At 38.4% G+C, this 15,355-nt stretch overlaps 1 protein-coding gene across 1 annotated transcript in view; it reads left to right on the forward strand.

The window, feature by feature from the left end:
* Positions 1-15,355, forward strand: part of LOC136866929 (oocyte zinc finger protein XlCOF6) — a 94,389-nt gene that overhangs the window by 69,641 nt on the left and 9,393 nt on the right. Inside the window, exon 3 of the mRNA XM_067144019.2 lies at positions 7,300-7,382. Within this exon, the coding sequence (XP_067000120.2) occupies positions 7,300-7,382 (83 nt within the window). The remainder of the gene's footprint in view (positions 1-7,299; positions 7,383-15,355) is intronic.

Consider the following 15,355-nt stretch of genomic DNA (forward strand, 5'->3'; position numbering starts at 1 on the left):
TGTTTAACTTATCAGTAAACCCGTTTTGTTGTGGAATGGAAGAAAGGATTTGTTAGTCCAGTTTTCAAAAATTGTGATAAAACTGACATAAAACAATATAGACCAGTTACAATTTCTTCTCATATTTCCAAAATTTTTGACTCAAAAATTCTTGATGTAGATGTTGATTCCCATAGGGAACCTAAAATATTTGTCCTGAATGAGTAAATTTATAATGCCAATATAATGGTCCGTTATTGGACATTATAAATTTTCCAGCTAACTCATTCTTGGTTGCCTGCGTTTCGCCCTCGTGTGCTAAGTTAGGCTCGTCAGTTGGGACTTAGCACACCACCCAAGACGCAAGGCTAGTGCATACCGTGGAGGCCACTGCATAGGTTAAATGAAGCCACCAGCAGTGCCAATGCACTATGAGAGCTATGTCTCATTTCCAAAAATAGATGCCTGCCTGGCCATCAAATGATGTAGATGTTGATTCCCATAGGGAACCTAAAATATTTGTCCTGAATGAGTAAATTTATAATACCAATATAATGGTCCGTTATTGGACATTATAAATTTTCCAGCTAACTCATTCTTGGTTGCCTGCGTTTCGCCCTCGTGTGCTAAGTTAGGCTCGTCAGTTGGGACTTAGCACACCACCCAAGACGCAAGGCTAGTGCATACCGTGGAGGCCACTGCATAGGTTAAATGAAGCCACCAGCAGTGCCAATGCACTATGAGAGCTATGTCTCATTTCCAAAAATAGATGCCTGCCTGGCCATCAAATGATGTAGATGTTGATTCCCATAGGGAACCTAAAATATTTGTCCTGAATGAGTAAATTTATAATACCAATATAATGGTCCGTTATTGGACATTATAAATTTTCCAGCTAACTCATTCTTGGTTGCCTGCGTTTCGCCCTCGTGTGCTAAGTTAGGCTCGTCAGTTGGGACTTAGCACACCACCCAAGACGCAAGGCTAGTGCATACCGTGGAGGCCACTGCATAGGTTAAATGAAGCCACCAGCAGTGCCAATGCACTATGAGAGCTATGTCTCATTTCCAAAAATAGATGCCTGCCTGGCCATCAAATGATGTAGATGTTGATTCCCATAGGGAACCTAAAATATATGTCCTGAATGAGTAAATTTATAATACCAATATAATGGTCCGTTATTGGACATTATAAATTTTCCAGCTAACTCATTCTTGGTTGCCTGCGTTTCGCCCTCGTGTGCTAAGTTAGGCTCGTCAGTTGTGACTTAGCACACCACCCAAGACGCAAGGCTAGTGCATACCGTGGAGGCCACTGCATAGGTTAAATGAAGCCACCAGCAGTGCCAATGCACTATGAGAGCTATGTCTCATTTCCAAAAATAGATGCCTGCCTGGCCATCAAATGATGTAGATGTTGATTCCCATAGGGAACCTAAAATATTTGTCCTGAATGAGTAAATTTATAATACCAATATAATGGTCCGTTATTGGACATTATAAATTTTCCAGCTAACTCATTCTTGGTTGCCTGCGTTTCGCCCTCGTGTGCTAAGTTAGGCTCGTCAGTTGGGACTTAGCACACCACCCAAGACGCAAGGCTAGTGCATACCGTGGAGGCCACTGCATAGGTTAAATGAAGCCACCAGCAGTGCCAATGCACTATGAGAGCTATGTCTCATTTCCAAAAATAGATGCCTGCCTGGCCATCAAATGATGTAGATGTTGATTCCCATAGGGAACCTAAAATATTTGTCCTGAATGAGTAAATTTATAATACCAATATAATGGTCCGTTATTGGACATTATAAATTTTCCAGCTAACTCATTCTTGGTTGCCTGCGTTTCACCCTCGTGTGCTAAGTTAGGCTCTCATAGTGCATTGGCACTGCTGGTGGCTTCATTTAACCTATGCAGTGGCCTCCACAGTATGCACTAGCCTTGCGTCTTGGGTGGTGTGCTAAGTCCCAACTGACGAGCCTAACTTAGCACACGAGGGCGAAACGCAGGCAACCAAGAATGAGTTAGCTGGAAAATTTATAATGTCCAATAACGGACCATTATATTGGTATTATAAATTTACTCATTCAGGACATATATTTTAGGTTCCCTATGGGAATCAACATCTACATCATTTGATGGCCAGGCAGGCATCTATTTTTGGAAATGAGACATAGCTCTCATAGTGCATTGGCACTGCTGGTGGCTTCATTTAACCTATGCAGTGGCCTCCACGGTATGCACTAGCCTTGCGTCTTGGGTGGTGTGCTAAGTCCCAACTGACGAGCCTAACTTAGCACACGAGGGCGAAACGCAGGCAACCAAGAATGAGTTAGCTGGAAAATTTATAATGTCCAATAACGGACCATTATATTGGTATTATAAATTTACTCATTCAGGACAAATATTTTAGGTTCCCTATGGGAATCAACATCTACATCATTTGATGGCCAGGCAGGCATCTATTTTTGGAAATGAGACATAGCTCTCATAGTGCATTGGCACTGCTGGTGGCTTCATTTAACCTATGCAGTGGCCTCCACGGTATGCACTAGCCTTGCGTCTTGGGTGGTGTGCTAAGTCCCAACTGACGAGCCTAACTTAGCACACGAGGGCGAAACGCAGGCAACCAAGAATGAGTTAGCTTGAAAATTTATAATGTCCAATAACGGACCATTATATTGGTATTATAAATTTACTCATTCAGGACATATATTTTAGGTTCCCTATGGGAATCAACATCTACATCATTTGATGGCCAGGCAGACATCTATTTTTGGAAATGAGACATAGCTCTCATAGTGCATTGGCACTGCTGGTGGCTTCATTTAACCTATGCAGTGGCCTCCACGGTATGCACTAGCCTTGCGTCTTGGGTGGTCTGCTAAGTCCCAACTGACGAGCCTAACTTAGCACACGAGGGCGAAACGCAGGCAACCAAGAATGAGTTAGCTGGAAAATTTATAATGTCCAATAACGGACCATTATATTGGTATTATAAATTTACTCATTCAGGACAAATATTTTAGGTTCCCTATGGGAATCAACATCTACATCATTTGATGGCCAGGCAGGCATCTATTTTTGGAAATGAGACATAGCTCTCATAGTGCATTGGCACTGCTGGTGGCTTCATTTAACCTATGCAGTGGCCTCCACGGTATGCACTAGCCTTGCGTCTTGGGTGGTGTGCTAAGTCCCAACTGACGAGCCTAACTTAGCACACGAGGGCGAAACGCAGGCAACCAAGAATGAGTTAGCTGGAAAATTTATAATGTCCAATAACGGACCATTATATTGGTATTATAAATTTACTCATTCAGGACAAATATTTTAGGTTCCCTATGGGAATCAACATCTACATCATTTGATGGCCAGGCAGGCATCTATTTTTGGAAATGAGACATAGGTCTCATAGTGCATTGGCACTGCTGGTGGCTTCATCTAACCTATGCAGTGGCCTCCACGGTATGCACTAGCCTTGCGTCTTGGGTGGTGTGCTAAGTCCCAACTGACGAGCCTAACTTAGCACACGAGGGCGAAACGCAGGCAACCAAGAATGAGTTAGCTGGAAAATTTATAATGTCCAATAACGGACCATTATATTGGTATTATAAATTTACTCATTCAGGACAAATATTTTAGGTTCCCTATGGGAATCAACATCTACATCATTTGATGGCCAGGCAGGCATCTATTTTTGGAAATGAGACGTAGCTCTCATAGTGCATTGGCACTACTGGTGGCTTCATTTAACCTATGCAGTGGCCTCCACGGTATGCACTAGCCTTGCGTCTTGGGTGGTCTGCTAAGTCCCAACTGACGAGCCTAACTTAGGACACGAGGGCGAAACGCAGGCAACCAAGAATGAGTTAGCTGGAAAATTTATAATGTCCAATAACGGACCATTATATTGGTATTATAAATTTACTCATTTAGGACAAATATTTTAGGTTCCCTATGGGAATCAACATCTACATCATTTGATGGCCAGGCAGGCATCTATTTTTGGAAATGAGACATAGCTCTCATAGTGCATTGGCACTGCTGGTGGCTTCATTTAACCTATGCAGTGGCCTCCACGGTATGCACTAGCCTTGCGTCTTGGGTGGTGTGCTAAGTCCCAACTGACGAGCCTAACTTAGCACATGAGGGCGAAACGCAGGCAACCAAGAATGAGTTAGCTGGAAAATTTATAATGTCCAATAACGGACCATTATATTGGTATTATAAATTTACTCATTCAGGACAAATATTTTAGGTTCCCTATGGGAATCAACATCTACATCATTTGATGGCCAGGCAGGCATCTATTTTTGGAAATGAGACATAGCTCTCATAGTGTATTGGCACTACTGGTGGTTTCATTTAACCTATGCAGTGGCCTCCACGGTATGCACTAGCCTTGCGTCTTGGGTGGTCTGCTAAGTCCCAACTGACGAGCCTAACTTAGCACACGAGGGCGAAACGCAGGCAACCAAGAATGAGTTAGCTGGAAAATTTATAATGTCCAATAACGGACCATTATATTGGTATTATAAATTTACTCATTCAGGACAAATATTTTAGGTTCCCTATGGGAATCAACATCTACATCATTTGATGGCCAGGCAGGCATCTATTTTTGGAAATGAGACATAGCTCTCATAGTGCATTGGCACTGCTGGTGGCTTCATTTAACCTATGCAGTGGCCTCCACGGTATGCACTAGCCTTGCGTCTTGGGTGGTGTGCTAAGTCCCAACTGACGAGCCTAACTTAGCACACGAGGGCGAAACGCAGGCAACCAAGAATGAGTTAGCTGGAAAATTTATAATGTCCAATAACGGACCATTATATTGGTATCAGAAATTCTTGACAAGATCACACTTCTCTTTAGAAACATCATCATTGATGGGCAACATGGATTCTTTTCAGGACGGTCAACCTGTAGCAATGTTCTTTTATTCCATCAGTTCCTCTTGGATGCAATAGAGGACCACTCTCAGGTGGACTGCATTTATACAGACTTCTCAAAAGCTTTCAACACTGTTGACCAGGATAACTTGCTGCAAAAACTAACAGGTTATGGAATTAATAGGCCTCTCCTCTCCTGGTTTGAATTGTATCTTAAAAATCGCCTGCAGATTGTTAAAATAAGGAATCATTTTTATGCAGCTATTATTGTTGCCAGTAGAGTTCCTCAAGGGTCTCACCTTTCACCCTTGCTTCTTATTCTCTACATAAATAACATTAATAATACACTTGAGAATTCTGAATTGCTTTTGTTTGCTGACAGTGCAAAATGTTTTTGCAAATTAATTGTCAACTTGATTTTTTAAAACTTCAAGAAGATTTACATCATCTGGAAAAGCACTGTATTCAAAACGGGGTTTGAAACTTAATCATGAAAAATGTAAAAAAAGATCATTTTTTTAAAAACAAGAAGAAAATATCATTTCAGTGCACATTTAGCAAAAACAGTATTCCACCTCCTATCTCACAATTTAAGGAACTTGGTGTTTTATTCAGTTACAACTTATCATTTAATGAACATATTGAGAATATTTGTAAGAAATCATTACAGAGATTGGTTTGCATTACTAGATATTCCAGATAATTTTCAAACTTAGCTACCTACCAATTGCTGTATGTATCTGTGGTACACCCTATTCTAGAACACTGTACACTTGTATGGAACCCTTCTCATCAGACCTGTGTCCATAGATTAGATTCATGTCAACATAAATTTCTTCATTTATATTCATTTACAGCAGAATTATCATATGAAAATATTGATTGTACAGCCCACAACGGTTTTTAAATCTGCATAGTCTGTCACAACACCATGAATTCCTAAATACACTTTTCATTTTTAAATTGATCCATTCCTTAGTGAATTGTCCACAACTCCTTAAGAAAGTTAATGTACATGTACCAGACTTACGCACAAGGTTTAAAGATACATTGTCTAAAAATTGGTATAGAACTAACTATGCATTCAGTGGGCCAGTTGAATGAATATTAAGATCTCTGAACGAAGTGGATATTGATATATGTAACTGTTCATCATCAAAAATTAGAAAACACTTACCGGTACATAATCTCTAGAATTTCCTGTGCTTACTTGTAATATAACCTGTGTATATATCTGTACATATTTTTCTAATTATACTCCACCGAACTTTCTTTTAGTGTGTTTTGTTTTGTTTCCTTTTCTCTATTGTTGTGTAAGATGGTATTACCATTAATAAAGTATTATTTTTTCTGATATTTTGTTAATCATTCAGTCAATCACCACTGACGTACATTTAGTTCTGTTACCCAGGCGGTAATTCCCTATCAGTTGCTTACCAAGACTTTTCTTAAATTATTTCAGAGGAGTTGTACCATTAATGAAACCTCTCCCTTGGTAAATTATTCTATTCCAATATTCTTCTTTTTATAAACAAGCATCTACCCCATTTTCCTCTTTAATTCCACATTTATGTGATTATTATGATCTTCCCTATGTTTGAAAACTCCACTCAAACTTACTCTACAAATGTCAGTCCAAGCCTTTCTCTCCACTGTCAGCTCAGAACACTCTGTTTAGTCGAGCTGCTTGTCTCCTTACTCCCAAGTCTTCCAAGCCCACCATGTGCAACATTTTTATGTCACTACTCTTTTATCCCAAACCACCAATAAATAATAGTGCTGCTTTCTAAACTTTATTTGCAATCTAGTTTAAAACTACAGTTCCTGAACAGAGAAGTTGAATATAGATGCTATGAATTTCATAAGCCCATATTCGTCAAGATTTCAGAATCTGTGGAGTCAAAGTGCATTTGAATGACTCACCCTTTGCAGACTGAACTTAGATACGGTAGGACGTGGAGAGCTTAGATGAGAACCAGTAAATCAGAATCAGATTCCTGTTTGGGAACTGAGGCGATGGAAAGGAGCAAACATGTGACAGGTCAAGTCATCATTTGTATAAAGATAGAACACATGCACGCAATGATGGAACAGTGTAGGAAAATGGAAGTACAGAGAGACAAATTTGTAATTTATTCTTGTCCATTCTAGTTTCATTTTTTTGGATTGCTCTGTTTTCTGGTGCTGTCCCATCATTATGTTTATCATATTTTGTTTCTCTTTTTCTTGTTCCCATCTCTCTGTACAGTTAGATTTGTTTTGACACTGGTTTGTTCATATTCATTCTTATATTTTTACACATTGGAAAGTAGCGATATTTCTATTGCAGAATTATGAAATTTATTTTAACAGCTGTTTCTTGTTTATTTATATATTATAATTCTTGTTTCCTGTTCACTTTTCTTAATGACTTTCCTTATTTATAGCCTGCAGCAGACATTAAGGATGAAATAAAAATAGAAGAACAGACACTTGCCCAATTGGTCCCATGTTTCAAAGAAGAAAACAAGTAAGTAGCCCTAATCCTACACTATGTGGAGTATGTTCACTAGCTCCCTCATTTTACCAGTAGTGAGCCTCGGCTAACGGATCTCAAGTTCATGTGTTAAAATGCAGCTGAGGTATTTGGATTTTTATGGGGTGGATGAACACTTAATGTTGTACTCAGCAGTAGATACCCAACAGAGATTAAGTAGGCCTAAAGGAAAATGGAACAAGCAGCCAGCACACCACCAGGCTCAGGATGATTGTTTGATCTCTGTAATACAAGGTCATATTGAGTGAAAATTTTCAGTAATTTACGAGTACCTCAAATTTATTTGTGGACATAATTTCATTGAAGATCTCTGTGGAAATATCTTCGAAAAAAAATATTTTTAAATGATACTTGTCAGCTACATTAAAAATGTTTGATTTTAGAAAATATTGAAACAGAATATAGAATCCTTTATTTAGCTGTGTACCTGTCCTAGGTTTTGAGCATGTCTTGGGGACTTTTACTTGCTGACATGACTTAAGAGTATCAAGAGAGTAGCTTACTATCAAATGAATTGTGGGGATAAACTGACTGTATTTATTTAAGGAAAGAACAATGAAAAATTGTCAAACATCTATGACCAGATATCTGGGGTCAATGATCTTATTGTTATGATGGAGCTGGACTATCTCAGAATGAGATGCCATGCTATTTCTATGAACTGCCTGAAGGGCCATTGTCAAAAAACCACCCAAATTAAACTTGACCTACAACAACCTTGAAGTATTACTATTCAAATCTATAACTGTGGGTTAAGCTTCCAATTGCTCAAAACACCTAAACATCACAAACTGATTTCCAAACGTTTCTTAATTAAGACCATCCACTAACTGATGATCACACAGGGTGAGCTACATGCACCCTTAATTGAATCTGAGTAACCTCCAATCAGCAACATGAATCGATCATCATTACTACTTAATATGAAAATTACGTTAAGCCCACATGGTTGATGCCAGCGCCGTAGTGTAGGGGTAGCGTGCCTGTCTCTTACCTGGAGGCCCCGTGTTTGGTTCCCGGCCAGTACAGGTTCTTTTTACCTGGATCTGAGGCTGATTCCACTCAGCCTACGTGATTAGTATTGAGGAGCTCTCTGATGGTGAGATTGCGGCTCCGGTCTAGAAAGCCAAGAATAACGGCTGAGAGGATTCATCGTGCTGACCACACGACACCTTGTAATCTGCAGACCTTCAGGCTGAGCAGCAGTCGCTTGGTAGGCCTTCAGGGCTCTAGTGCCATGGGGTTAGTAGGTTACACATAGTTGATGACCACAGTGTCCCTTCACTGAAGTTGAGTTAATTGAATGTGGTACAGGACCCAAGTGATCATTCAGTGAGGTTAATTTAACATGATTGATGACCACAGTGTTCATCCTCTAAAATAAATTTAAATGAACGTGGCTGACAGCCACAGTATCATGACATAAGTGTTTTCCCATTAAATATAGTAAATGCAATTAATTAACAACCTGCAGCAACAAATACTCCTTCCAGGTTAATTTTACGTTAATACTTGGCTTTAAGTTAGCACATGCATTCAATCTTATCTTTATCTAAACCGCTGAATGAATATTCAAGTAACACCTGATGGGTGGAAAGCAATTATTTATTTGCCCGGATTATCTAGTTGTTTCCAACAACAATTAAATGCTTGCGACCGTCGATCAAGAATACGTGTTGCTAACACATTTTGTTTCACTGTAATAATTTTCTGGAATACAATCCAAAAAAGACCTTTTGAGAGAAATCTTGAGCTACTACAGTGTTGAATTATAGAAATAAACCATGTCACCATTATACTGCACCATTTAAAAGTAACTCTAAAGTAAAATATTTACAGTAGTCTGACTCATGAATATACCTTTTACTACCACATGAACACAAAGTGCAACTTGCACTAACATATCCCTGAATAAACATGCAAATTAAAAGTACACAACTAGATTTATGTACACCACGTTTACCACTTGATGACATCCCTTGGATTAATGATTGGTTACTAGACCATGTATGGAATTCCGTATGGTGCTAGTCCCATGCACAAAGGTAATCCCAAAAATAAGGTCTCCTATTTTTTTTTTATAAATACATAGACCTTTGTATTTACATCATTTTACAGTTTGAATATTTAGTTATTTCTCTACATAATCAGTTTTTGTATGCCATAAAGTTGACCAACAATACCCCTTTTCGATCCCAAAACATAATTGTCATGACTTTACTGGCAGACTGTGTTTGCTTGAATTCGTGGCTTTGGCAAAGATGGATGCCACCACTGGCAGACCCGGTCTAAAACTCCTTGTGTGCCCCATGACGTATGCGTTGTTTTTGAGTTAAGTATTTTCTCTTTTTAGTTAATATAGTGAGAATGTGTCAGTTTTGTCTTATTTTCATGTAGAATAGTGCCTTTGTATATAATGAAGTCACATCCTGGATAGAAATATGGAAAGAGGAATCGAAAGGCTTTAAGAGAAAAACATTCGCCAAATGTTAGGGTAGCCTGAAGAAGAGCAGCCCTCTGCAGCTCGACAAGAGCTAGAGGGACACGGATGATGCGCTTGCTGCAGCTAAATAAAAAAGCAGAAGAACAGATTCAGTGTATGCCAGCGACATATCTGCAAAGAACACTCGAGAGTGTTATGTGTTCAGTGTGGTACGGAAAGTCAAGAATCTAGTGATCACCCTGAATGAATGTCAATTGTTTAACATGCATTTTAATTGTTAAAATACCTTTGAACATTATTTACAAGTTTGTCTGGAATTATTTATTATTATTGTAACATGAAGATAATTTTTTGCTTAATTTCTTTTATTTTACCTGACCCGGTCTAAAACACGTGCACGCCTTGTCTCAGAGTTATTTGTATGCACCTTCTCGAGAGTTAATTGCTGCCACAACCCGTCTTAGACATCCATTCTTATTCTCAAGGGACTGGACCTCCTTGCATGAAATAAATAAAACAAAACATCTGTTGCTGCTTGCAAAAGGGTGTCTCTACGTGGAAACTGAACGACTCAAAGACCGTGACAAAATCTATTGCTAGCCAGATTTAGTTACACATTATATTGTCCGAACGTCTACATAATTTTAACAATAATTAGGTTCCTCATTCTATCACATACTAATAAACTCACATCTAATGAGACTGGTGGAATACATCATGTGCTTGCCTGAATTCCATAAGTTACTGTAGTTTACAACCGAATCCTCTCCTACAGTTTCATGTGGATTAAAAAATCTGAGATTTCCCACATTTCATGCATATTCACTTCGATGCGTCTGATTACTCATTGCTTTTAGTATTATTAATATTATTTAAACTTCAAAATGAAAGATGACTAAATTTAAGAGACTCGCGTGAATGTCTAGTTATACCTTAATGGGGAGAAATAACTCAGAATGACATGTTTACTTTGCCAGAAAAAACCACTCTGAAATTCACAAAACAACCGTAAAAGTATCTCTACATCATTTGAAAGAAATTCTCTGGAAATAATCTAAATACAACAATCTCCTTTGGAATTAAAATGTAATACAAAATTCTACACAACCCAAAGGTTTTTTCACACACGTACACATCGCAAAATTCACCATGAATCATTTTCAACCCAAAAGTAAATGATCAAGTGGTCACGAAACTGTTTTTTGTCGTAGATAAAAATAAATGTGAAACAAAGGAAGGTATTAAAATAAGGACTGTTAGGCAGTACCATATGGCTGATAAAACTGGTATGAGGGAGTGTTTGAAAAGTGAATATGATCGGTGGAAAACGGTAAATGAAAATGTAAACAGACTCTGGGGATGGTTTTAAAGCAATTGTTGAGGAATGTGAAAAAGGTTTGTACCTTTAAAGGTGGTAAGGAATGGTAAAGACCCACCTTATTATGATAAAGAAATAAAGAGACTAAGAAGGAGGTGCAGATTGGTAAGAAATAGAGTTAGAAATGGCTATGGAAGTAAGGAGAAATTGAAGGATCTTACTAGGAAATAAAATCTAGCAAAGAAGTCAGCTAAGGATAACCTGATGGCAAGCATAATTGGTGGTCATACAAATTTTAATGAAAATGGAAGGTTATGTATATTTTTTAAGCAGAAACAAGTTCCAACAAGGACATTCCAGGAATAATTAATGAACGAGGGGAGTGTGTATATGAGGATCTTCAAAAGGCAGAAGTATTCAGTCAGCAGTATGTAAAGATTGTTGGTTACAAGGATAATGTCAAGATAGGGGAGGCGAGTAATAGTAAAGAAGTATTAAAATTTACCTGTGATAACAATGACAATTACAGTAAGATACAAAATTGAAAACTAGAAAAGAAGCTGGAATTGATACGATTTCTGGGGATATACTAAAGGCAATGGGTTGGGACATATTACTATATCTGAAGTACTTATTTGATTATTGTTTGGTTGAAGGAGCTATACCAAATGAATGGTGAGTTGCCACAGTAGCCACTGTGTATAAAGGAAAGGGTCATAGACATAAAACTGAAAATTACAGGCCAGTCAGTTTGACATGCATTGCATGTAAGCTTTGGGAAACCATTTTTTCTGATTACATTAGACATGTTTGCAAAATTAATAACTGGTTTGACAGAAGGCAATTTGGGTTTAGGAAAGGTTATTACAATGAAGCTCAACTTGTAGGATTCCTGCAAGATATAGCAGATATTCTGGATTCAGGAGGTCAAATGGACTATATCACGATTGACGTGACTAAGGCATTTGACAGGGTAGATCATGGAATACTACTGGCAAAAATGAGTGCTATTGGACTTAACAAAAGAGCGACTGAATGGGTGGCTATATTTCTAGAAATAGAACTCGGAGAATTAGTGTAGGCGAAGCTTTATATGACCCTGTAATAATTAAGAGGGGAATTCCTCAAGGCAGTATTACTGGACCTTTATGTTTTCTTATATATATCAATGACATGTGTAAAGAAATGGAATCAGAGATGATTTGTTTGCAGATGATGTTTTCCTTTACTGAGTATTAAATAAGTTACAAGACTGTGAGTGGCTGCACGGTGACCTCGATAATGTTGTGAGATGGACAGTAGGCAATGGTATGATGATAAACAGGGTTAAAAGTCAGGTTGTGAGTTTCACAAGTAGGAAAAGTCCTCTCATTTTTAATTACTGCATTGATGGGGTGATTGTTCCTTTTGGGAATCATTGTAAGTACCTAGGTGTTAATATAAGAAAATATCTTCATTTGTGTAATCACATAAATATGATTGTTAATAAAGGGCACAGATCCTTGCACATGGTTATGAGGGTATTTAGGGGTTGTAGTAAGGATGTAAAGGAGAGGGCGCATAAGTCTCTGGTAAGACCCCAACTAAAGTATGGGTCCAGTGGATGGGGCTGTCAACAGGATTATTTGATTCAAGAACTGGAAAAAATTCAAATAAAAGCACCTTGATTAGTTCTGGGTGATTTCCAACAAAAGAGTAGCGTTACAAATATGTTGCAATGTTTTTGCTGGGAAGACTTGGGAGAAAGAAGACGAGCTGCTCAATTAAGTGGTATCTACATTAAAATAAGGATAATACTTAACTCCACCTTTCCAATACTTAACTTTCCGTATATTTAGGAAATAGACATTACAACAGGCGTTGTAAGATGGGACATGTTTCGCTTAGCTGTTGTAAGCATCATCAGCCGAAAATAAAACTTAGCCTAAAGTTAATAATAATGTTATTTGTTTTACGTCCCACTAACTACTCTTTTACGGTTTTCGGAGACGCCGAGGTGCCGGAATTTAGTTCCGCAGGAGTTCTTTTACGTGCCAGTAAATCTACCGACACGAGGCTGACGTATTTGAGCACCTTCAGATACCACCGGACTGAGCCAGGATCGAACCTGCCAAGTTGGGGTCAGAAGGCCAGCGCCTTAACCGTCTGAGCCACTCAGCCCGGCAGCCTAAAGTTAGGTCAGGGCCCCGAACGTAGTGTCCTTAAAATATATGGTACCCTAAGCAAAAAATACATTTGGAAAGTGAAACAGGCTTAAAACTAGTGTGAAAAAACATAAAATATTACAACATGGCTAAGAGAAAAACACACAATCGTGTTGAAAAAGAGGATAAAACAGAAAGTACAATACAGAGCTGGTAGTTAAATAATTAAAATCATTAGGGTATCATTGCTACCAGTCAGATAATCAGAATGTTCAAACATAAAACTAGAGCAAAAATGTATAAGTGTTCATCATGGCTAAGAGAGAAGAAGAACACGTAAACGTGTTGCCAGAGGTTAACAAACAGAAAGTACAACACAGAGCTGGTAGTGTAATGATCAAACTCATAGCTGCCAGTCACTTAAGAAGAATGTTCATCATGAAAAAAAATGTTGATTACATTCTTTTGAATGTAGACATAAGTAAATCACACTCTTTTATAGATATGTGAGACGGGCCAGAGAAATCACATATTGTAGCAGACATGGAGTAGTAACACTTCAAACAGGAATTGATCACGCCTGAAGCTGCTTCAGTTTTGCTGGGTGTTCAAGATCGAAACGGAAAAAATAAGATGCCAAGTGCGTGAACTGAAATCTGAAAAATGGAAAAAGGAAAAAGATGTACTCGGGTGTTCAAAATGGGAGTCTAAAATCGCTTACCTCTTATGTTGGATGAGCGTTGACCGGAGATATTAGCCGTTCGAGGGGGTCTGGTAAAAGTATGCCCGTTGTTGCGCGTGTTGTATCTGTGTGCTTGCTTAGGCAGAGAGTAAGTCTATTTCTATGTCTATTTTCTAAATATAAGGAATGTTAAGCATTGGAAAGGTGGTGTTAACTATTATTCTTATTTTAATGTTCATAATCTGATGTCCAATACTCTAATGAGATTTGTTACTTGTAATAAGTGGTATGTTCCGATCTGTCAGTGGAGAGATGGCGTGGAATGACATCAGTAGACGAATAAGTTTGAGTGGTGTCTTTAAAAGTAGGAAAGATCACAATATGAAGATAAAGTTAGAATTCAAAAGGACAAATTGGGTAAATATGCGTTTATAGGAAGGGGTGTTAGGAATCGGAATAATTTACCAAGGGAGATGCTCAATAAATTTCCAATTCCTTTGAAGTCATTTACGAAAAGGCTAGAAAACAACAGATAGGGAATCTGCCACCTGGGCATCTGTCCTAAATGGAGATCAGTAGTGATTGATGATGTTGATCAATCATGGTAAAACTTCTACAAATGAAAATAAACAGGGCGCAATCTGCCTACACACACAAGAAAATAAAGGCATATTTTATCTACACAGGGCGACATCAGGAAACGTTTCATAATGCACAATCCTGATTTTAAGCTGGTCCCACAATCCATTTTAGCTCACCGGCTTCTGAGTGGGTTTAGAAAGCAATCATTAATTCAGAAACGCAATTTATGGAAACAATCATCAGTGTATTGAGCCTTCTCCTCATTACTTTTTTACAATGGTCTTGTTTGCTTATATTAAAAACCTGAACTAGAACACATTGAGTTATTTTCTTCACGCGCTAATTGCAAACGGAACCAAATGTCTAATTTTGCACACACAGGTAATGAAGTTAATTGCTGTGACCTATCTTCCAACCTCGGCTCAGCTAATAAAGGTTTCCCGGAAGAGAGACAAATAACGACACTGACATCTTAACACAGCTGCTAAGTCATACACCTCCTCCTATCCATCTGATATGTGTAATAGGGTGTCCCTTATTTTTCAAAGTTTTAATGTTGCAATGCATAGGTTATTGTTTTATTCATTTGGGCCTAAAACACCCGAAAACAATTTTTTTCCTTATTTGGAACAGTGCAACCCGCGCCGACTTCCGCGCAAACAAGTCCATACAAGTTGCGTCACAAGAGTGGCGCGCTCTCATTGTTATTACCACTTAGTTTTCGCTTATCGGGTAGCTAGCACAGATTGTTTTATATTTCGAAGATGTCAGTGGAAC

Source organism: Anabrus simplex, chromosome 3 (genome assembly GCF_040414725.1).
Source record: "Anabrus simplex isolate iqAnaSimp1 chromosome 3, ASM4041472v1, whole genome shotgun sequence".
Taxonomy (NCBI): Eukaryota; Metazoa; Arthropoda; class Insecta; order Orthoptera; family Tettigoniidae; genus Anabrus; species Anabrus simplex.